The sequence below is a fragment of the Wasmannia auropunctata genome, unplaced genomic scaffold (genome assembly GCF_000956235.1).
Source record: "Wasmannia auropunctata unplaced genomic scaffold, wasmannia.A_1.0 LD334186.1, whole genome shotgun sequence".
Taxonomy (NCBI): domain Eukaryota; kingdom Metazoa; phylum Arthropoda; class Insecta; order Hymenoptera; family Formicidae; genus Wasmannia; species Wasmannia auropunctata.
Window position 1 is genome coordinate 246,674 of NW_012028704.1, and position 22,614 is coordinate 269,287.

The 22,614-nt window shown below is 39.9% G+C and overlaps 1 protein-coding gene and 1 long non-coding RNA gene across 5 annotated transcripts in view; one reads left to right on the plus strand and one right to left on the minus strand.

The window, feature by feature from the left end:
* The window catches only part of LOC105459475, a 29,956-nt gene extending 8,894 nt beyond the window's left edge, over positions 1-21,062 (plus strand). The window contains exons 2-4 of one of the 3 annotated variants that reach the window (XR_975685.1): positions 9,207-9,316; positions 12,233-12,361; positions 20,983-21,062. This is a non-coding gene — a long non-coding RNA (uncharacterized LOC105459475). Of the gene's footprint in view, positions 1-9,206; positions 9,317-12,232; positions 12,603-19,319; positions 20,725-20,982 lie in introns of those variants that run through there. The other 2 variants (XR_975686.1, XR_975684.1) reach the window with 2 other exon arrangements.
* LOC105459473 overlaps positions 1-21,600 on the minus strand; it is a 25,471-nt gene extending 3,871 nt beyond the window's left edge. Inside the window, exons 1-6 of one of the 2 annotated variants that reach the window (XM_011705539.1) lie at positions 21,051-21,600; positions 10,494-10,617; positions 3,188-3,298; positions 2,291-2,428; positions 1,899-1,996; positions 1,153-1,318 (exon numbers count right to left, since the gene is read on the minus strand). In XM_011705539.1, coding sequence (XP_011703841.1) covers positions 1,153-1,318; positions 1,899-1,996; positions 2,291-2,428; positions 3,188-3,298; positions 10,494-10,617; positions 21,051-21,176 — 763 coding nt within the window. In that variant the 5' untranslated portion in view covers positions 21,177-21,600. Of the gene's footprint in view, positions 1-864; positions 1,031-1,152; positions 1,319-1,898; positions 1,997-2,290; positions 2,429-3,187; positions 3,299-10,493; positions 10,618-21,050 lie in introns of both variants that reach the window. The other variant, XM_011705538.1, reaches the window with a different exon arrangement.
* Between the last annotated feature and the right edge of the window lie 1,014 nt (positions 21,601-22,614).

Consider the following 22,614-nt stretch of genomic DNA (forward strand, 5'->3'; position numbering starts at 1 on the left):
CAGAGATGTGTATAAGAGACAGATATATATATATATATATATACTCTTATCGAATAAGCTAAATCCTGAAATAATGGTTATTACAAATATTGTTTCCTTATAGATAACAGTATCTATAAAATAATATGTCTGATCGTGCTAATAATAATTGTTATGCGTTAATACGGAAGCACTTGAGGTAAACCGTATAACACGTTATTAGATATTTACAAAAAAGTAAGTAAGACTAGGAAAACCGTTTAATGATGTCTGCTTCCGTGTTGACGCTTCTCCTTCGAGTAAATCCAGTTAGTATAATGACAAGATGATCGTTATCCTCGTATCAAGGAACATGTTCCTTGCAATCAAGCCTGATGCTCGTAAACTAAAGTTAGTAGAACACCCGGCGCACGCGGAATCCGACGCGCGGATATGTCCGGACGATTTCTTCTTAGGAAGATTAGCCTCTACCGCAATTTTAACTACAGTCATAAAATTGCGCGAGGCATAGTCTCAACATTTTATCGATTGTTTTAAATACCATTGATGTCAGTTGCTTCTTGAAATTAAACTAAAATTATCTATTTGAAGTTTAAGCCAACTTTCTTATAGTCTTCTTGCAGTTTACGTTTACAGATGATAATATATGTTGTTATATCGTATATAACAGAGATCAACGATATTGATAATCCATTTAATGAACATGGCATGTGAATGGAGAATTGACAATGATCAGAACATTTCGGACATCGTCAGGAGATGCGGCGAATCGCGCATAGCAATCAGGAATTGAAGTAATCGTCGGACAGTACCGCGCAAGTCCGGCCAGGTCGGATATTACCGCGTGCGCGTAATCGGCAAAAGCAATAGGTGTTAAATATGTACCAGGCATGAGGTACTGCATGTTCATCGCCTCTTCGCGCATTCTTTCGCCCCTCAAGCAAATCGCCGCGGCGCTAAACAAGATCGCGCTGACCAACGACCAACCGACGCCGACCCAAGCGACCACGTACGACCAGTCGTACGAGATTAGCGAGTTGTCCTTCAGGACCTAGACAGTTTTGCCCCCGCGTGCCGTGCCGTGCCGTGCCGTGCCACGCCGGGCGTACATAACAAACAAAAAGAAGAGATACGGGGCGAGTTAGTTCGGCCGTTTCATGGTTATCGTGTCACCTGGCATGATGTATTGAACGTTCTGGGCCTGTTCGCGGGCACGCTCCCTTCTCAGGCAGGATGCCGCGATCAGGAATAGCGTCATTGTGCCCAGACACGTAGCTACCCCCAGCCAGGCGAGGTAAAACGACCAGTCGTACCACTGCGCCGTGTTGTCTCTTAAAACCTGCGGGCAAAATTCGATCAAAATCCGTTGCATACGGTTACGCCTGCCACTTCGGTCATGTGGAAATACTCGATGTGATCAGGTGCCTGGAAGAAGATCTCTTTATGATGCAAAACAAGCGAAATTTTTCTTTGTTGTTCTCCATTGCATTTATTACGGTTACTGTTGAAACAAAAATCTTCTTCGACTGTGTCATTTGGAAATTTTTGGTTCAGTATAGTATAAAAAAATGTGTTTGATAGTCTGCGATTTCATGTAAAAAATTAAGCGTGCTGCAAACTATTTAATATTAAATTTTTTTTTAGAATTTGAAAAAATCTTCACTTATTTTGCTTACAATTAGTAATGTCGTGTACTCCAAACATTGATCAGTTGCAGTTGACATTTAGACAACAATTTAGATGATTTAGGGAAATAAAGTAAAATCAAACTGAGGCCATTTAAGTATTATTATATCATGTAGATTTATAGTCTTCTATGTAGTTATGCGATTGATATAACAGTCAACGACAACTTTTCACGTTTTATAAAATATTTTCATTATACATGGTAATAGAGTTTCGGAAAAGTGAGTACTTACGTTGCTCCATTGCTGGTAATATTCCTCCCCGACGATTTTTTCTTTTTCATAATATTCGACGCCGTGCCAGAGGCCCATACCGCCAGCACTTAGTAAACCTGCATGAACAGATATATTACATATGTATAAAGAATTTTTTAAATTTTTATAAATACTCGCGAATTTACGATTCAATCTTTTCGAACGATCGTCGTTTATAAACATTATTCGCAAATTTTTATTCGAAATATCATCTTTTTCATTTCCAATAAGAAATTTTTATTTCCTTTACCTACTTTATAACTTTTGCAATATCCGAAATTATCCGTTCACAAACATCTAATTCGCGAAAAGCAAAATGAAAAAGAATGTCGGGTAGCTTTGAAAAAAAATCTCTCAGGAGATATACTGACAGGCGAATAACATCAAAATTGCGGTAGCCGTGATGTTTCCTGGTGATCTTCTCCAACAGCCCACTACTCCTGTCCAGAATGCCGAAAATATCGCGAGGAAGCCAACCATGAATAGAGCTATCACGGATCTCCCCATGTCTGTGACAATGATAAAATATTCAAACGTGTTATATCACATGTGCATGCATTGCGTCTTCTGTTTCTATATTGGTATACAACATTCATGATATTAAAAATTTATTATGAATATTTATACGAAGCTATATATATATATATATATATATATATTTTTTATTTTCCCAAGTCGTTTGCTATTATTCATGCCACGTCAGCGAACTTTCCATTCCCGCCGCATCGGATAGCAACGTGACCGAATTCTAAAGCGTCTAAACGATAATATCATTTATATCTGTAAGATATCACATTGTCTCTCACGTACATTAACTCTTGCGATGACGCATAGCCTTTTGGCATAGTATACATAACATAATATAAATATATGAAATATTTTAATAGATGTTCTATATTAAAATATATTATACTATATTAGAAATTTGATATTTTAATTCTTTTTACATCAAGATGAACTTAAAATTTTTTAAAAATTGTAATATATGCCAAATAGTTCACAAACATTAAGAAAAGATAAGTTATTATTTATAAATCTTTCTTATTTTAAACAGAATTGATAGTATCAATTAGATTATTAGATTATATTGCGTTGAGATAATGTCGAAAAAATTGGATGAAGAAAGAAAAAAAGATATAAATTTAATGTATATTCGATCTTAGAAAAATGACCGAATATATGTAAATTTTTTCTAGTAAAAAGCGTGACGCGCTGATTTCCCATTAATGCGATAAACTATGAAATTTGTTTGATCGCGCTATACTTACGTAATCGTGCCATTGCATCGTCAGAGAAGCCTCTCGTTTGATTTTCTTCATCGGGAATGAAATAATCAATATTCATGCAATGTGTCTCTACGGGACTCAGATAAGTCTCGACTGCAATCATAAAAAAAACACAATCGTGACAGAATATAAAAAATGTGATATAAATACACGTTACAAACAAATAAAATGGATTGCAAGCTATGAACAACTTTTTATTTTCGTGAAATTTTTTATTCTTCTATATAATAGCAAGAAAATTTTGTGCTTTTCATTTTTATTGTTTGCGAAAAATGTTATTGGTCCCTTTGATAAAGTTTTCCCTGAAACATTATTAGTTCACGAATTGCCTTTATCAATTATTAGAAGTAAGAAACGTTTTAAACAAGAGGTGCATATCCTAAGCCTTAATTGGCTAATCATCACCGACGTTCTCATTTCACCAACCGCACAAACACGCGAGTCAACGGCTGATTACATCATCTAGAATCGAGGCGCATTCTAAGCGAGATAAATGCGGAATCCTGGTGAACCGTGAATTAACATTTTAGTTTTTACACCTGCAAAGTTATGACAACGTAGTAACTTGTATCAGTCTGTTATTGGAAAAATTCATGACACAGCAAAGAAACTGCGTTAAGAGCGAAATATGACTTATTGTGATTCGTTACTGAATTACATAAGAATAATTAAAAAAATAAGTTGGAATGGGAGAATTCGACGTGTATAATATTGTTTTAATTAGTCTGAGAATTTGTAGTCATTCTAATTTTTTTTTTTTGTTATGTCAACTTCTTTCGTAAATATATACATTTCGGAGATGTTCTGAGGATATCTTAATGATCTCTAGATACGATTTCCTGTAGATATGTATATAATGAGCGGCCAGTGCTAATCATCGTATCCGTTTATTCTCCGGTTGCAAACGGAGGAGGGATCCTTGAAGACGCAATAGATATCCTCGGGGGATCATGTTCCGTAGGGAATTTACTACTGGGACTGGGATTTATCAGTGCTTCGTGATCCCACAGCCCCGGCCGCTTCAACAAGCGCGCGCCTCGAGAAGCATGCGACCCAGAATGCAGCGGGCACTATCGCCCGGGCGCGAAGTGTACGCTCTTACCTGTATACCCCGCCGAGGGGACTCGCTCTCGGTCTTTCGGCTCTTTTGCAACGGTACTCCCTCAGCGAATTCTAATCCACGAAACACCACTTTTAGCACTTTTAGTAAGAAAAAGTAGTTGTAAAGCAACCATGCTTTTGTAATCCCTTTCTGTACGTTGGCGAACGCACATTCCATCTGACAGGGACAATCGCAATGACAATTATCCGCCAATAAATATTTTCTCCTCCGTGAGCCTTTTGATCATTATTGCTAATGAGATTAAGAGAGAACATAGTCTTTTATAGACAGAACAAATTTTCGAGACTTTACTTGAGGATTCGAAATAAAAGTTTCGTAATTTTGGGCTAAATAGTACATTTTTTTTTGAACATTAATTGTATCTTTTTTTTCAACTTCAAATTCGTTTATCTCGTTTTTCTTCTTTGATAGTTGATTATCTGTTTTTGTTTTATCCTTTAATTGAGTGAAAGTCTTTCGTTGAGAAGAACTGCTGGAGGTAAACGGAACGACGTCTTCGACTAATTTGAGTTTTTTTTTTAATTATTATTATTTCACTCAAATTTTTCACACAATCAGTTAATAACGTTCCGCTATTTATTTTTGGGAAAAGTCCTGCGTTTTCAAAAATTTCCAGAATTATTAAACTTCAATACTCTCTTCTAATGAAAATTGTCTTCAAATTTCATGCCAATAATACACGTCTTTTTCCATCCAAGTTTTATACATATAATATGTTGGAGAACGATTTTATCAATTCGAAACGCAAAATTCCGTTACCATAGGACCGGAAGTGAGTTTTCTGGAGGAAGCCCTAACTTCATGGCCGACCTCCGTTACCGTAGGGAGACGTTACCGTTCGTATTTGAGATTCAGGCGACGGACGACGATACCGCGTGGCCGTTTCCTCGACCCTCTTCGAATCTAGTTTCGCCTAAACGAAACAAGGCGCCATGCCAAGATCGTTGACTCGCGCCTAACTGTACACGCGCTACACTCCTCGCCATTCCGGAAGAGGAGTCGGCGACGGTGGCGATGCCGAGCAACCGCGGTCGACAGACTCTCCTCGTACTTTTCATCGTGCATCGTGCATCGTCGCGTGATACGAGAGATACCGGCAGGTAGATTAAAGCCACCGGACCGGTCGTTGACTGGTTTCTTCGAATTTTTCACGTGTGCACTCGCGACCGTACGCTCTGACCTCGATTTTCGGCGCTGACCGACGTGACACCGGTCACCATGTACAAGAGCGTGATATAAAATCATCCAAATCCCATGTAATGAAATATCATCCAGTGGATATCGAGCGGACATGTCTTCCAGATTGAAAAGGATAGCTTAAAGTTTGAATTTTTTTAAATATACAGTTAGAATACAGAGGGAATATAGAATAATATTTCTATAAGATATATGGAATATGCTTGATGGTTGATCTATTATTCATTCATTAGATTTCAATATCAAATAAATAATCTCTTTAAGTAATTAAATTAATTGATACGAGAAGAGAAAATATTTCCTGAAAACATCATTAGAATATATTTTTAAAACGCATTTTATTGGGACAGTTTCTTTCGCGTCACTTCGTAAAATATCGTGAAAGATAAGGCTTCTTTCAAAGGTTGTTCATAAGTTGTTTTCAAAATTGATTTGAGAAATATACATATAACGTATACACTAAAAAAGTTAAAATACAATTTTATATCTACTCTGTTTAATGCGTGTTTTGTTTAACAAAAAAGGCATATCTGCTTTTCTCAAAATATTGGATATAATCATACGCATAAATTGCAATTTATTTTCAATCGAATTAATTCCTCACTCAATATTTATTTTAACTTTTGCGCGAGATTGACTATACGGATTTATTTCTCCTCGATGCAAAGGTCAAGCGCAATCACGCCGCCCTAATAAATCGAAGTCGCCGGAAGCGGGTCGCCGGAAGAAAACGGCATGCCGAAACCGATAAGGTATCGTCCCTGGCAAATACGTCGGTCGGCGAACGGTACCCGCGATATACGAGCGATGCATCGATCATTTCGATTGTTTTCCGGCCGAGCGATGAGAATAAACGCGGAGGAGTCTTTTACGTGCGCTCTCGCCCGGCGATTTCTTCGCTCTTCAGGCAGACCGCCGCGGATCGGCCGACCGATAGAATCAATTCTCACCGATCCGGCCTCGATACACTCGCCTTTCCTCTGGTCTCACGATACCTGCCGAACAGGTACGCGTACCGGCGCGGCGCGCGGCGTGGCGCGCGAGCGTATTTTCGTTCGCGAATCCGGTGAGAAAGCATTGTCTCCGCCGCGCCGCCGCTTTCAGCATCCGCTTCAACATCTTTGTCGGATCGCTCTCATCTTATCCCAATCGGATCGTTTAGCTTGATCGTTAATCCTGGTGTCCTTTGCTGGGACTATTAATCTGGAATCTGGGCTTAGTTCGACTCTCTCCAAGACAGACACTGGCGTTATGTGGGGTAATGAGGGACATTATGTCTCTCATGTTGTCCAACTAATGGAGACGAGGCGACTTGTCACTTTACCAGATTTACCGCTACGCCGTTGTGTAAGAAAGCAACCGATCGTTGCGGTCTTGACATCATGACCGTTGAGATTTTGGGACGGCAATTTCACCTACTGTTCGCAATTTTTAGCGGTAAAGTTTTGCGAACGTTAAAATATTCGCGTCATAAAAAGTTAATACTTTTTTACATTTTGCTTATCAATGACATACATTTCGTCGAATATTTTATCTTTGTACTATTTTAACATTTCCTAATTTTTATTTTAATATCCTAACTCTCTATTCGCTTGATAATAATATTATATCACTCACCACAATAAATCATCTCTATTAATCTACTCTGCTTGTATTCTTATTTATATTTTCGTTAGTAGTCTCGTAGAGTAGTCTTATTCAAGCGCGTCGGAGGACCTATAGTCTCAATCACTGCTTCATTCATTTTTAATCGATTCTATCTCGAGAAATCTCGTCCGTAACACGCGACATCGACACACTTTCCTCACGTTCACCTCGGAATTTTACCGAACGCTAACCACCGCTTCCTCCCTACGACGACTCGCTATTGTGCGAACAACAATGGATTTTATATGAGCTCCCTAATGTATGCACGGCCCGCATCCACACGGCTAGCCATGGGCACGTTTTCACTTTGTAGCGCGCGGCGGCGCGTTTTCCCTTCCCGTTCGAAGAATGCGCAACCTGAAACTTCCGGGAGAACTGGAATCACCTGTATCGCGCGTACCGGATTTGCGTACGAAAAGTATACTCGCAAGTCTATCTTTTTCTTCTATCTTTTTCTTTTCCCCGCTTGCTATTTCGAAAACATCAATCGTGCATGATTTCACTCGCGCTCGTGTCATTTTCGAAACTCTAATTCTAAATCTCAATTTCGCGAATAATCGCGTGCCTTATTAGACAGACGAGTTGTAATACGAAAAATTTCAAAAGCCAATTCTGGAATGTGTATGATTCTAAAAATAAAAATTACCTCAAACTACTTACATAACTTCTGGGACCGAAGTGCGAAATATTATTGCTTTGCATTCATGATATGATATACATGTTCTTTTTATTAGAGCGTGATATAAAATTAAGTCTTACGTTACATCTTCTACTTCTCGTTCTTCGCGTAACACGGGGCGCGTATGAGGCACGACGAATTGTTTATTTATGATATGATATTTGTTTCGCTCTTACCGAAACCGATCTGCTGTTACAACACAATCCGATTGTACACCACGCACGTCTCCGCGCGACGCTGACGTTTGCATAGTAATCTCCGATTATTACGTCGTGGTATGAACATTGCGTGATCATCGAGACACGTAAAAGTCGATTTCGCGACGTTGTATAACGTAAAAAAAAAAAAATATATATGATATTCATCGCGCGTATTGACATTGTTCCGATCCACTTTTAGGATTCTCGTGCACATGCGTTCCAGAGTATAATGCGATAGATTTTAAATCTGAAACGTCACTCACTATAATCATGCGAACTTTAAAGGGGATTCTTCCGATTTGTCGCGGTTCAATTGTCTTTCTTTCTTTAGAGATGAAATTTTAGAAGACAAAAGAATGATTGAATTATAATTAAATTTAATGATAATCGAGGGAACTGAACCTTAAAATCCTAAATCTAAACCAATTTGATTAGACAGCCTTTAATATCTTAATTTATACTTCGTGACCTAGATTTGTATCGGAATTCACTTAATCGGCACATATTTCCTGAATGAAACGATGAACGCCGAATCCATTATGTGAGATTATGACCATAATCGGGTTAATTGCGTTGATTACGGATTTAATTACATTGACTTTGCAATTTTTAATTATGTATCATTCGCGTTTGATTACATATGAATGCATTAACGTATCATTGCAGTTACGTATCTTATTCCTAATTGGTTTAATTGTCTACAAAGACATAAACATTGCCGAGTTTCTTTATTTACCCTAAAAATATGCGATACCTCGCTGTACATTATACGACATATATCATGCGTCATTACCGTAGAAAGTTTCTAATTGGAAAGGCGTTCCAATCCATAGAGCGTTATACACGATGCGAAATTACGCACGGGGAATAGGATTTTATCACATCCTTGTGGGTAACACGCGTGCTTTTATTCCGGGTTTAAATGTTGGATTTACGATGCTTAATCTTCTTTTTAAAAGCGACGTTATTCCATCATATTCTTTTTCCTTGTATTATAACTTTAAAATATTTAAACTTGTATCTATAATACTTATATACAAACTTTAGCTTTACTCTAAGAAAAAAAAAAAGATTTTTAAAAATATTACAAAAATAAATTTACATTTATATATCTGGCAAATTCTTTTGAGGAAACTTTGTTCTCTTTGTTCACAGTCAACCGAAGCACTGACGCGGCTGCTTGTGTTTCCAAGGCATTAACACGCGACCGATCGATCGGCACGTCGGCTGTTTCGCAACTGCGATCGCAACGGTCCACTTACGAGGTACGCTCTGAAAGAAAAAAAGACCACCAGAGTCCTCGAACTCCGGCAAGTCTTATCGTCCATTAAGTAATTTAAGACGAGGATTCTCGCGGTCGATACCGATGTAAAAACTTTGCGCAAGTCAATTCTGTTCGAAGACAGAATTCCGTATTTCCGTCATTACTTATAGGCATTTCGTTTGAAATGGTTAGGCCTGGAAAACCGCGGCGGTCGTTCACATGACATTTTTGTTATTTTCTTGTAATAACAGTTAGCGGATGTGCCCGATGCGTTGCTCCGAATCGACTCGTTACATTGATTTTATCGATGCATTCCTCTTCGTCGTGAATTCATTCGATAATATTGCGTACATATTTCGATACAAGTATAGGAATTCTTTAACTTCAAAGATAAACGAATACTTTAATATCCACTTTTTTTCCGAGGTAATTGCATCTCAATAAACAAGAAAGAAAGCGTTGGGACTTTATGATTCATTGCGTTGATATTTTTTAAATGAAAACATAACGCTCGACTATGAACACGGTGATGAATTCTGGGATGAGAAAGCGCCGCGATACATCGCGCCGGAGCGACTAACGGGTGAAAATGTACCTTTCTCCAAAGATTGTGCGCGTCTATGCGGCTGATTATAAATCTGTTAACCTATTACGTGGGATCGGATAACCTACGACATTACGAGATCGTAACGTAGAAAGTTTCCTAAAGGCCGCGTAAGGGATGTCGTTGAACGAGGAACTCGGGTGGATTTGTCGATCTTGGATTGCGAGTATATTATCGCGGATGTTGATTGAAGGCGGATAAGACGTCAGCCCAATTCTTTACAATGTGCACTATTATTTAACGTTATTATATTCGCTAATTATCACGAATTATAAATAATAATGTACATAATTATGTTATAAGTAATTTTGAAACTTTTCCGGCAACCACGAATATTAGACGACAAAAAGGAAAAAGAACTTGATTTTAATGGTAAATAGTACTTGACTTGAAAAAAAATTTTCGTCAAATCAAAAATAATATTTACCTGCAGACTAATTAAACTACAAATCATTTTTTAATATTTTCAGGATAACACGCCAAGTTTCTTATTACAATTTTTATTAAACATTCAGAAACTATGCAGATGTTTAATTAATTAAATGTTCAAAATTCTGCCTCTGGAAATTCTTACCTGTTGGTGGTCTCTCTTTGGGATAGCATATCCTAAATAGACCTTGAGTCCTCGTGTAATAATAGTATTTCTTGTTCATTTGCTCCACCAAATGGCTTTGCTCGGCATGCTTGCTCGCATATTGCTGTAACAATAGAAAAAAAATTCGTTAAGCATCAAATATTGAGTTTTAATATTCAACGAAAGTTGCAACGCGCATTATTAACTGTGATGAAGTGAAAGGGCAAGAACAAAGTCGCGAATAATTCTCCTTGACGGAGAGAGCTACCGGACGTGTGTTTTCGAATGCAGATGAAGTATATATGCACTCTTCCTTTCGCGAAAATGTTATTATCGTTAGAAAGTAAGAATACCGCGTTCTTGTGATAGAACATCTGTCAGAATCTCCCCCTCTCGCGTTTTTAGTGAAAGAGATCGCGAGCGGCTTTGCCTACTCAAGATTTATTCTAAATTCTAGTTTATTAGTTTACGTGAAACTATCTTAAAGACTTGATTATAAAAGTCCAGGAGGCTAAGAAAATTAGCGATTAAAAACGGATTGTTGATACGAGTACAAAGGATTGTGTAATTAAATCATAGCGCAAGTTTCACAGTCACATTATAAGGAATTGCCGATAAAATTACGAATAGAGAAAACGAACGCCCGTTTTATTTCATGTTGCATCGATGCATCGATATTCCGCGAAGAATCCGCCCATCATAATGGCCCATAAGAACTCATAGAGAGCGTTTACTCGTGCGTGTCGACAAGCAGAAGTTCCGCACTTTCTTACGCTCGAGGATGCGTACCTCGCGCACACCGTCCTCGAAATTTAATACAATTTTAGATCGTGCAGTAGGCGTGCGCCGATTTCGTCCCCATCGGCGGCAATCCCTCACCGTCGATAATCTCAGCGATCCGAGACTCGTCCTCGGCGAGCAGGCATCAATGCCGGCTTGTGGATCGTTACGATCTATTTTCTAGAAAGTTCGTCTTCGATTTCCCGATTCAACGTCTGGTAGAAAGTATAATGATACGCCGCGCTATATACGCGGGAAATCTTAACGCATGAATCGCGACCGTCGGCGACGAAAAGAAACATTTCCGCACGACGAAAATACGCGTGCTCGTTCCCTCTACGTACGTATGTACATACACGAGTCGCTTCCCACGAGGCATCTCGCTCGATCCGTTGTCCGCCGATTGCTGATAAAACGTACCGTCGCGCCGCCGGTTCGCGAAAGCGTTTCTTTCAACGCTCCACTCGTTTTCGTAAACAATATCAACAGCTCCACGTGATTCCCGCGCGCGCAATCATTTATCTACACAATTTGTATTTAACTTTATTTTGGAAGATTAGAGATTTAACATCTCTAGCTTTTCTGTTCTATTTAAAAATAACTATTTAATTAACTATTTAAAAATTGATGAAATGATCCGGATTATTTCCGAAATTCAACCTCAAATTGTTTGCATCGTTGAGCAAACGACACATTTCTTAACATAATTTATATAACAAAACGCTTATTTTTTATTAAAATATATTTGACAGAAGCTTTGCATTTATACTTTGATTCATATAGTAATGGGGGAAAGACTGAAAAGTAGCATACAGGTGGGAAACGTTAGCCGGAGCTTTATCGCCCCCAAAGCGATTGGTTTACGTGATGGACACGTGGCTTTGTACAGAAAGTAGAAACACGTTTGCATTGCGTCTGTCAACGACATCGCGATTGGTAATGTTTCTGAAATTCCACAGCCTACGTTTTTCCTCGATTACCAACCGATAATCGTACGAGCGTGACGTACACCGCTGATGCAAGCCTCGATTCAACCTTGACGAACACCCATGCGTTCCATGAACAATTCTCTCGAAAGAACGCGCAAGGTGAATGATGGACGTTCGCTAGAACGGTTTCACTGTACTGCCCTACGCAAATCAAGTAATATAATAAATATCGTGACAAATTAGATAATACAAAATTCTATTGCACTATTATCAAAACCATTAAAAACCATTGTCATAATTGACAAACATCGCTAGATATAAAGTTACGAAAGAGAGAAAGGAGACAGTCAAGCTTTATCGCTACTCGCGACCTCAGCAGTATTTTGACAACATTTTGAAGAAACGAGAAATATTAAGAAATATTTTTACTGTAACATGTACAGTTATTTAAAGAGAATGTGTTTCTCGCGCGAAAGTTTTTCTGCGAGCAACAGGTCTGAAACGCACAACACATGAATCCTCTCTCATGGTGGTACATATCGCTTACGCAGAGTTATCGTCACTGGTTGGCGAGAAAAGGAAGAAAGGAGGACTCCGATGAATCCCGGTCTCGTCTAGGCCACGCCATTCTGCTTTCACGTTGTTATTTCGCCATTGCTCGTCTTAAGCGCGGGAATACCGTCGAGCCCGGCTGATTTCTTTGACATAGAAAGGAAAACTCGCCGTGGAATATCACAATGAAGATAATTATATTATTAAATGAAGAGTCTCATCTCTCATGCATTCTTCGAGAAACATTTCCGAATCCTGTGACATTTTGTCGGCGACCGATTTCGCGAGATCCGTATATTTTCTACTTTTTTGTCATAAATTCTACTGCAACTGGCTCCGCAATGTCAACGGCGAGCATTTTGGATATAATTCGCCGTGACATTCCAATGCAACCTGGTTATATATTCGTATCGCGATTTCATTCGCGGAGGGAAGTGTGATAATTATTACAGCCAAGAATGATTATGCAAAATATTTGCGTGTGCTCGCGGAAATGGACAGAGGATAGCTTTCACTAAACCTGTACTTTCCGGCCTCGTTTCTAGTACCGAACAAATTGTTATCAACCCCGCTTATATTGCTCGGTGTACAACTGTGTAGTAAATTGTCGAGGTGTTATCGGTTCGGTTGCGGGTTTTGCGTTGAAAAGACTGAAGGAGGCCCGTTCACCTCGCACGCGAGATTTTTAGTTAACGAGAGCCGCGTTATGTTGCATTACGGCAACTTTCATTTGAATTTTTTCCTCTCTGCCGGCTAGCTCGTTGGCCGATCGTGTCGCGATCGTTTCTCCAATTCTGGCGCGACTTACGATTGCACAACTCCCCGCTAAATCTATGAATAATCTGCCATCGTGCATTGATTATTTGTAGGGATCGATCGTGAACAATACAGACTTGTGCAGGCACCGCTTCGATTTGAATGACAATTGACGTAATTTATCCTATTTCCGGAAACATCTAAGGATTTCTTGCATTAATCTGTCACGCCGGACGGCGAAACGATGCGATCGGATTGTTCAATTGGCAAATGCAATTTCCCATCCTAGCAACATCGAGCAGCTCCATGTAATCGAGAGAAATTTCTCGTTCATAAATTATTTTTCAAAATGTTGAGCAATAAATTCTTACACATTTTAATACTTATACCGGACATTTAGTAACAACATGCTCTTCCAAGTTATTCCAGTTATTTTATAATGTTTCATTTTTGTCACTCATTTATACAAATAATGAGAGACGATTCCAATAGATTTAGAATAGAATTAATAAATTTATTGTTAGTTTAAATTCTTTGCTTTAGCGCAACATTCAGATTTATCATATATTGAAAGTTTCAAAGATAAACAATTGAAGCATTTTAAAAAGACAATAAATTTAATAAAATTAGTACTTATATAAGGCAATGAAACTTGAACTTTCTTTCTATTTCTCATAATTTTGTATTTAGAAATGCAATGTTTATCAATTACGTCGACGATAATAAAATAAAATTTTGTTTTGCTAGAATATCGTATCAAAACATGAAAATATCTTTTTTATCTAGATTTAATGCAACTTTTGCACAACTTGTCTCTACTGAATACGATCAATATGACTTATTGGCTGAAACGTTTCTGCTTTCTACATCTATCTTCTTATATAAACTCGCGTAATGTGTCGCTATCCGATCATGATAAAAATCGAACACTTTTCTTAGGTATCGAAAGAAAATATTTTGCTTGAAATAAACTGGTTAAATTAATTATGTCGCGTACTGCGAAACGTTGTGCAATCGAGAAGCGAAATTCATTGAGTCGCGGACATTGCATTTTGGCATGAGACGAAAGACGCAGTGAGGTTCACCGGGGCATCGAACAGGACAGGAAGGATACTCGTGCAATACTCGAGTTTCTCCGGATCGTTTCGCACACGTAGCCACGTTACGCCATTCAACGTCTTTAAAAAGCGCCGCAAATTGCCAGTCGCGGCCTTGAAGAATCCTCCTTGTCGCGATTTGACGACGATCCCCTTAACTTATCGACAGATTACGATCGCGTTTCTTTGTTAAGAAACAAATGATACGTTTGCGAAATAACTGTCTCCGACGTGATATTTCGTTAGTATTCATAACTTTTTCACCCAACATTTATAACCGCGCTGCAGCATTTACGTAAGTTTACGTTTAAATGTTTAAATGTCCGAACTATCGAAACGTATTCGCCCGCTTCTTTCGAGCGCGAACCGCATTCACAAATATTACTTATCCTGTTTCTCCGCTTGTCTCGATATCGAACAAGAATATCCAAGTGAATTCAGGTGCGCGCATTCCTTTCCTCGCGCGCCCAGCTCGGGGCCACGTCACCGCGGTTCTCGAATGAAAGTACAGTGACTATATACTTGATGAATATAATGCCGCGTAACGCGCTACCGTGCACATGCAGGATAAGTGCTAAACGGACACCTTTTGTGCCGGCGAATAAACAGGGATACGCGAACGATGTAATCAGCAACGCAACCGAGCCATCCTGGCCGGCAGGATAATGCACGCATCGCGTAAACACGCGCGAGAATTCATTACGAATAATTCATTATTAAAGCGGGAGCGGCAAGGTGAAAATTACTGCATAGCCATAGCATCGCGGTAGCATCGGATTTGTACAAAGTTGAGGAAAATAAAATATCCTTCGTAAATGTAAAATTAAAAAAATATATATTCAATCTCTCAAGTTCGCTTTTTTCCTTGAACGTAATAATGCAACATGAAACCAGTTTTTTTCCTATCTTAGTCTATAGTTAAAAATAATATGCCAATTAAAATTCTCGAATGGTTCTATCAATCAGTGACCTTTACTCTAAATAGTCTCCTTGTCTTTTTTGTTCTTGCTTTCAAATATCAAAAAGAAATGTCAAGAAATCGGGAAGTAATTCACTTTCTTCACAGCATTCTTGATATACATAAGCGATATCTGGATATGCAGGAAATCTTCTGTTGCACAATTCAACGCGGACAGGATGTGCGAAACCGTTAAGGCGGTTACAAGTCATTATTCATCTCAAGATTGCCCTTCGGAAAATCGTCATCTTTATGTCTCCTCTGCAGATTTAAGGATCACCGGTTGTCGTCGCGGCTCGTCCTCGTCGACGCGGTATTGGTTTAATGTCGGGAATTTACGCGCGTGCAGATCTTCCCGTTAATCGACTACAGCTACCTCGCGTGCTGACGCCGAGGTCGCATCCCGGCAGCCTCGCGGGGGACGCGGGGGCCGCGGAATTATCACCTCGCGTGCGTGCCACTCGCGAGGAGGCATCCAAACGTGCGTTCGTTCGCGCCTACTCTCGGCCGGGATGCATCGCGCGCTGGCATGGCGCGGGCGCGGGCGACATAACTGTACGCGGCGATTCTCCCGACGCCTTCTCGCCACCCGAGCGAAGAGGCGAGGTAGCCAACCGGCCGGTCGTCCAGGTCCGGGAATCGCGCGGTTTCCTGACGCGCAAAAGAAAATAACAGAGCGTCACGCTGCGCCGCGCCGCGTCGAGCCGCGTCGAGTCGCGTCGCATTGCGGCGCGAGATCCTCTCGGATACTGCGCATCCATCTTCGTCGAGAAGTGGATTAGTGGGTGATCTACCGGCCGGTGATCTCGTATGAAATGATCGGTCCACGGAAGAATCGATGCGTAAATTTTGAATTGAAAACTCGAATGAGAAAGCGAGAGAGCCGAAAGTCTAACGGAATTGCTGACAATGAAAAGAAACTACACAGGTATACAAGTCCCGAAATTCCATATGAGATTTAAATGGAAGAGATTGTCAAATAAACTCAACGATGAACAGAATTTTGACATAATACTGGAAAACTATTTCAATATCTATTACGGGCCGAAGCCACGTATATAATATTCAAAATCAAAGTAAATTAACAACTGTCGCTTACTTTATTCTAAATGTACACGAGATCCGCCGAAAGAGCAGATCCGCATAGATGAACAGTCACAAGGTGTATTTACCACGAGAGACGACATAAAATCAACTATTTTCGAATCGAGAGAGACCTTCATTTCGATTTTTAGAGGTGAAGCATTTTGTAGAATAATGACCAATAACGCGGAGTATTCTATAGGACGTAAAATACTGATTGGCGTGATTCTTTTTCGTGAAGAAGGAAAACGCATCCAGAATTTATGGTTTATTTAGGCTAGGTAGGTTTATTAGAATATGATAGGTTTACTAGGGTATAATCCCATGCAAAATTGTTTAGAAACTTAAGAGAAATTATTTTCAAAATAAATAGATGACGTGTTGCGTTGCGGCACGTAACATATCGCGCAGCTTTCGGATCTGACAATGAGATGTGATCGTTTGAGATGAAACGAAAATCAGACCTCGCAAAAATGAAATACGAACTGATTCTTGACGCGCGTGCGACTGTTCATCTATGCGGATCTGCTCTTTCGGCGGATTTCGTGTACATGCCGGGATCAACGGAAGCTCATCTCTCGTCTTTCGATTCTCGCGCAAAAGGACATACGCGATCGGTACACCGAACAAAACTCGTTGAGTCAACGCGCTTGAGAATGGGCGCGGCTCGGAATGTCGATCGTTCCGAAGGCATGGGATGTCGGGAGATCGAGACAGGATCACGAGAGAAGAGGAGAAGAGAGGAGAAGAGAGCCGCGCGCCGCGCCGGTCGGCCAAGAGAAAGAGAAAAGCGCAAAGAGGAACGGGATACTCGCAAAATGAGATTCTGCTAACGACAAGATAATTCGATTTAATCGGCGGCAGGCTTCAGCTGCTTAGAATAACGATCCCGGTACTAACATCAAATACGAGAGACGCATAAATGATAAGTTTCTTCGCGATAAATAAAAAATATCATTCAGGATGTTCCATCTCTGTGAGGACGATCGCGCGGAGGGCTCTGACGAATTCGTTGTATAGTGATCGTGTATTGAATGGTTACGTACGGCGGCATAATAATACATGCAGGATGACGCGTGGAACGTCCGCGCGCGTCTATTATTTAATAATTCCTATTCTTACGTACATCCATAGATATGATTTTTGCGTTGCGCAGGAAGTTACATCAACGTCGGAATATTTCGTATGCGCCGAGCTGTACATGCGTTTTGCGTCAAGCCGTGGCGTAACTCGCGACGCCAACGGATCAATTTATCATGCGAGGTGTCCTATTAAAAAGCTTCTCAAGCCAGAATTAAAAATTGCGACGTTGTAAAAGAGAATACTCCAAAAAAGATCTAAATCAGTTGATTGTCCGAGAAAAACGCGAACGTTTAAAAACCTGTTGTTTCAAAAAAATCTATTGCCACAAAAGAAAATTGCTTGAATATACGAAAAAGGGGTGCGATATCTTATATTTACTTAAAAAAAAACAAAAACAAATGTAATGTTAATTGTACAAATTATAGGACGTAGCAATATTGCCGCGTTAAAGATTTGTTATGATCAAGTTAACTTAAGTTTCTTGTCAACTAGAATCAACGAAGAATCAACTAAAGCATTCCTTGCTAGGTATTCCTTAAGGAATACCTAGCTGACATCTTCTCGATTCCACAAAGAACTCGTGAGAACAACGTCCAACTTTCAATGACTCTAGAGGGTAAACTTGACCTTCGACCCGTACATTCACCCGCAAGAAGGACGGCGGAAGTCACAGGGAATTCTACTTCCTATCTTCCCCTTCTTCGAAGAAAGATGCATTTCTCTTGGAACCTCTAATCGAGATTGCGCAATCTACTCGCTAATTAATGCTACTTTTCACTAGCTTCGCTAATTAATTGTATAATTTGTAGTGATCCTGTTTTTAATTATTTGATTATAGTATATTTCAATTAAGAAAAATGCATCGTGTAGTTTTTATATTCCTCCTTCGCTGCGTTACGAATTACGAACGTTTCGCAAAAGCGAAAAAAAAAGACATTACGGACATTAAGACAGAAATCGCGTGATTTATCTACTCGTTGTCGAAATCTTCTCTCGCGCGGCATGAGAATTCGATAGGACCGCTGTATCTTCACAGTTCTTTGTTTTCAAAAATTATTCCGAGATAAAAACTTGCCGTTTTCTTTTGTTGAGTGCATACATCTATCTGCCTTCAACATTAAATTATTTTCGTAATGTATTCTTCACCCATTAGACAAGCATGAAAATTTCCTTACAATGATTTTATTCCCTTCTACTACTTAGAAACACAAAAGCACTGCATTGTAAAACTGAATGAATGACGCTATGTGAATTCTTTAATATAAAATGATGAATTAATTTAAGTAACAGTCGAGTCTTTAAGTAAGTGATTTTTAAGTAATTGCGTATTTTGATGTGGGTATATTTATTTTAAACATCATTTATAGTTTAAACGGATTGCGGTTACTCAAAAGTACGATATAATACATAATCATAGAAATTACTATAATGAGTCGTTGACTCGTTATATATCAGTAAATACCTGTTGTGTGATCAGAAATGGGATTATAACGATGTCGGAAATTGTACGCATTATATGCGACGATACAATTACGTGTCACTACGCAAACGTAAAAACTAAGAAATTGTCGTTATCAATGAAAATAAGGGGACCGGACTGGAGAAAGCTCTGCAAGGACCACAGCTGCGCCGCTGGTCGAGCTGTTCTTTGCAGCGTACCTCGTATCTTTAAGGATGCGAAGGAAGTAGAAGAAATTAGATTCACGAGCATGGGCGGCTGATGACAGCTTCGGCCGCCATCAGGAGTAACGAGATCCGGATGCGATTCAACTTCGGGCAGGAAGATGTCCATTTTCATAAATGATCGAAGCCGAGCTTCATTCAGCACGGGCAACGTGTCCGCGTGCGCGGCGGCAGTTTCATTAGAATTTGCATAAGGACTCTCTATACCGAGAACACAGAGTGGAGAGGAGAGCGCATCCGCGCGGCCAAATCGAATTAGCTTCAACAACGACGCTGATGACGCTTCGCAACGCCACGACGGGGTAGTGCAACGCGTCGCGAAAATCCATTATCAGATCCCACGCTTTCGCAATCCACTTTGATTTTTTTTTCTCAATGCCTCAGATCGCATAGATTAGTGGCATGCAGAAGGCAAGATACGAGTCCTTGCAAACGGGCGAACAATTTCTATTGTGACGCGTTCTCATAAGAGATGTTTCAAAGCGCACGTACGTGCAGAATATCTCGTGACGGAAGCCATGCGTTTTATCTATTAGTTGTCGAAATTTCCTTTCAGCGCGAGAATTCAATAGGATGCCGTATCTCTACAGCTATTTCCGTGCAAAATTAAGTTCATTGCCTACAATGAAACTTAAGATTTAAGAAAATTGACCATAATCGATTATTCATCTCACGTGAGAAGAATAATCGATTGTGATTGGTCAGGTTTTTAAAATCTCAAATCTTAAGTCTCATTGTAGACGCCGCTTTATCTCAAGATAAAAACTTGCCTCTTTCTTTCCTTGAATGCGTAGACTTATCTACTGTCAAACGCAGGACAGGTGGAGAAAGATGCGATTGAAAAGAACGAAACCTTTTTATTTGAAATTCTAACACAGACGAAAATTTGTATAACTTTGAGTAGTTTTTTGAGGAATGCTTTAGAAAAATTAATTACGGTTAACATCCTGCTCGATGCATTTTAAATTTGGAATGCAGAAATACGTAATCGTCTAAAAAAAAGTGCAGTGAACGCTTCTTGAAAGAAACGAAAGAATTTGCTTTGAAATAAAAATATTAGTAGCAACGCATCTTATGCAGTGCATCCAAGTTTATAATACATATATTATTGAACTTATTATATGTGAAGTTTATCGAAATTGCCAATTAAATTGATTGTACTTTTATCAAAGCATATGTTATAATTACGTACGTGTATCCTTTTTTATTCGGATATTTCTTTATTTCATAAAGTGTTACAGCTTCCGTTTAAAGGCCATGTGTACATAAGTTGAAATAAATCGGCGTTTAATTATTTTTGCATCCAAAAATTATGTCTGTTTTTATTAATATAAATTAATTTACTTTTTATTTTTTCTAGTTCTAAGAAAATTACAGAACAAATCGAATTTGATTTAGCTAATATTTACGAAAATATAATGTCAGCGCGAAAATACACTCGAATTTCGAATGTTCCGTCATTTAACATCTCCTTTTTCAAATATTCTTTTCTACAAATAAAGAAATAAAGTGATCGCGTTCTTTCACCTTTGAGAGAGATTTACTTCTTGTATCTCTCTCGTCGCAAGGTATCGAGCACGATCTTGGCAAGCAAGATCGAAGGACGCTCCACTTGATATAAGAATCGAATACAAACCTGGATCTGGGCACGCTTGACCTCGGTGTAGAGCCAGTTGTCCGTGGAGAAGGCGATCGCCAGGAGGGCAGTGGCGATTATACCGGTTATGGTGGCAAGAGACAGCGTCACTGCGGAGCACGGCATCTTGGTATTTTATCTCCGATATCTCTTTTCTCGCTCTCTCTTTTCCTCTTCTTCGTCGAGTATCCTCGGTCTCTCTTTTTCTCCTGTCTCTTCCGTTAGCTTCACCTCGCACTCACCGCGATTACGTGGTGGTTATTACTACCGACTGTACGTGGGCATCGGGCGCGCACGAGGAAGAAGAGGAGGCTGCCACGAAGCACGCCGCGAAAAGGAGAGCTGGACCACGCTTCGGCAGATTTTGGAGAACGCGGACGCGCGGCTCTCTCGATCCCCGCAAGGAGCACCGGGGGATGAAAACGGGGTCGGGGGAGCCGAAAGGGCCTTTGTAATATCCACGTACTTCGCCGTTCTTCAGGATGCGCGTTTCACCACGATGCACATCACACCACCATTCCAATCGCAACGGCAACGATACTAACGGCTCGACTCCCGGCTCACCTCGAAGGAAAGCCAGCCTGAGAGCCGGCCGAGAGAGCAAGGAGAGAGAACCGGACCTCAGGTGGGGATGGACTCGTAGCCTCGGGCAGGTATATTACCTGTGTTTTACCTGCAGCGGTGCTCAACGCGCGCAACCTGTTGCCGTTGCACCTGGCACCAGGGACGACGCGACGCGGGAGGCAAGGACCGTCGAGTCTTGGCACAGGAATTCCGAGGATATCGTCGCGGCGATGTACCACTCTGCAACGTTGCCGCGCGGAGATACATATATAATTAATTGTCTAGCGCGTTTAAAACAAACATGATCGCAACATATTTTAATCTCGAATCTGAAGATGATCGCTTTCTTTGCGGTGGAGAACGTAACGCTCAATACGAAATAGATTTCTACATGAGATCGAATTCTCCAGGATTATATTGTCTCGAAGTTTATTGTTACTTCACTCTGGCCGTTAAAGATCCGATCGAGTTATTAGCTTCACTTGGATTTTCGTATAGGATTTCTTATGAAGTTGATATATTCCTATCCGAGGTCACAGTTTCGATAACAATATAGCTATCAGAGTAACACGGTTTCATCGATATACGAAGAGATATCTTTACATGCCAATTACCTGGTCGTCGTTACATTCATGAAAATTTGTTTGAAATCGGGCGAGATAAAAACTATTAAGGAAAGTCACGTTCGACGAAATGAGAACAGTTTCTTCGAGGCTGTGTACCTGTACGAACCGCTCCTGCCTCGTCTCTGTGGCGAACCCACGGAGAAATCCCACCACTATTGTGATATAAAGTCGGCATAAACGCCCAGGGAAAAGCGTAGGATTCCGCGCATTCTGTGAACTCGTGATTTCACAGGGTGTCGCAGCCGAGATCCAGATCATCAGCTCTTTGCTTTCGTAGACGCTATTTACTTCTTAAAAGGAAATGTACAGATTCGCGATCGTCATGCAGGAAAATACGATCGCAAAGTTTCATCGTAGAGAAAAATAAAAATTTT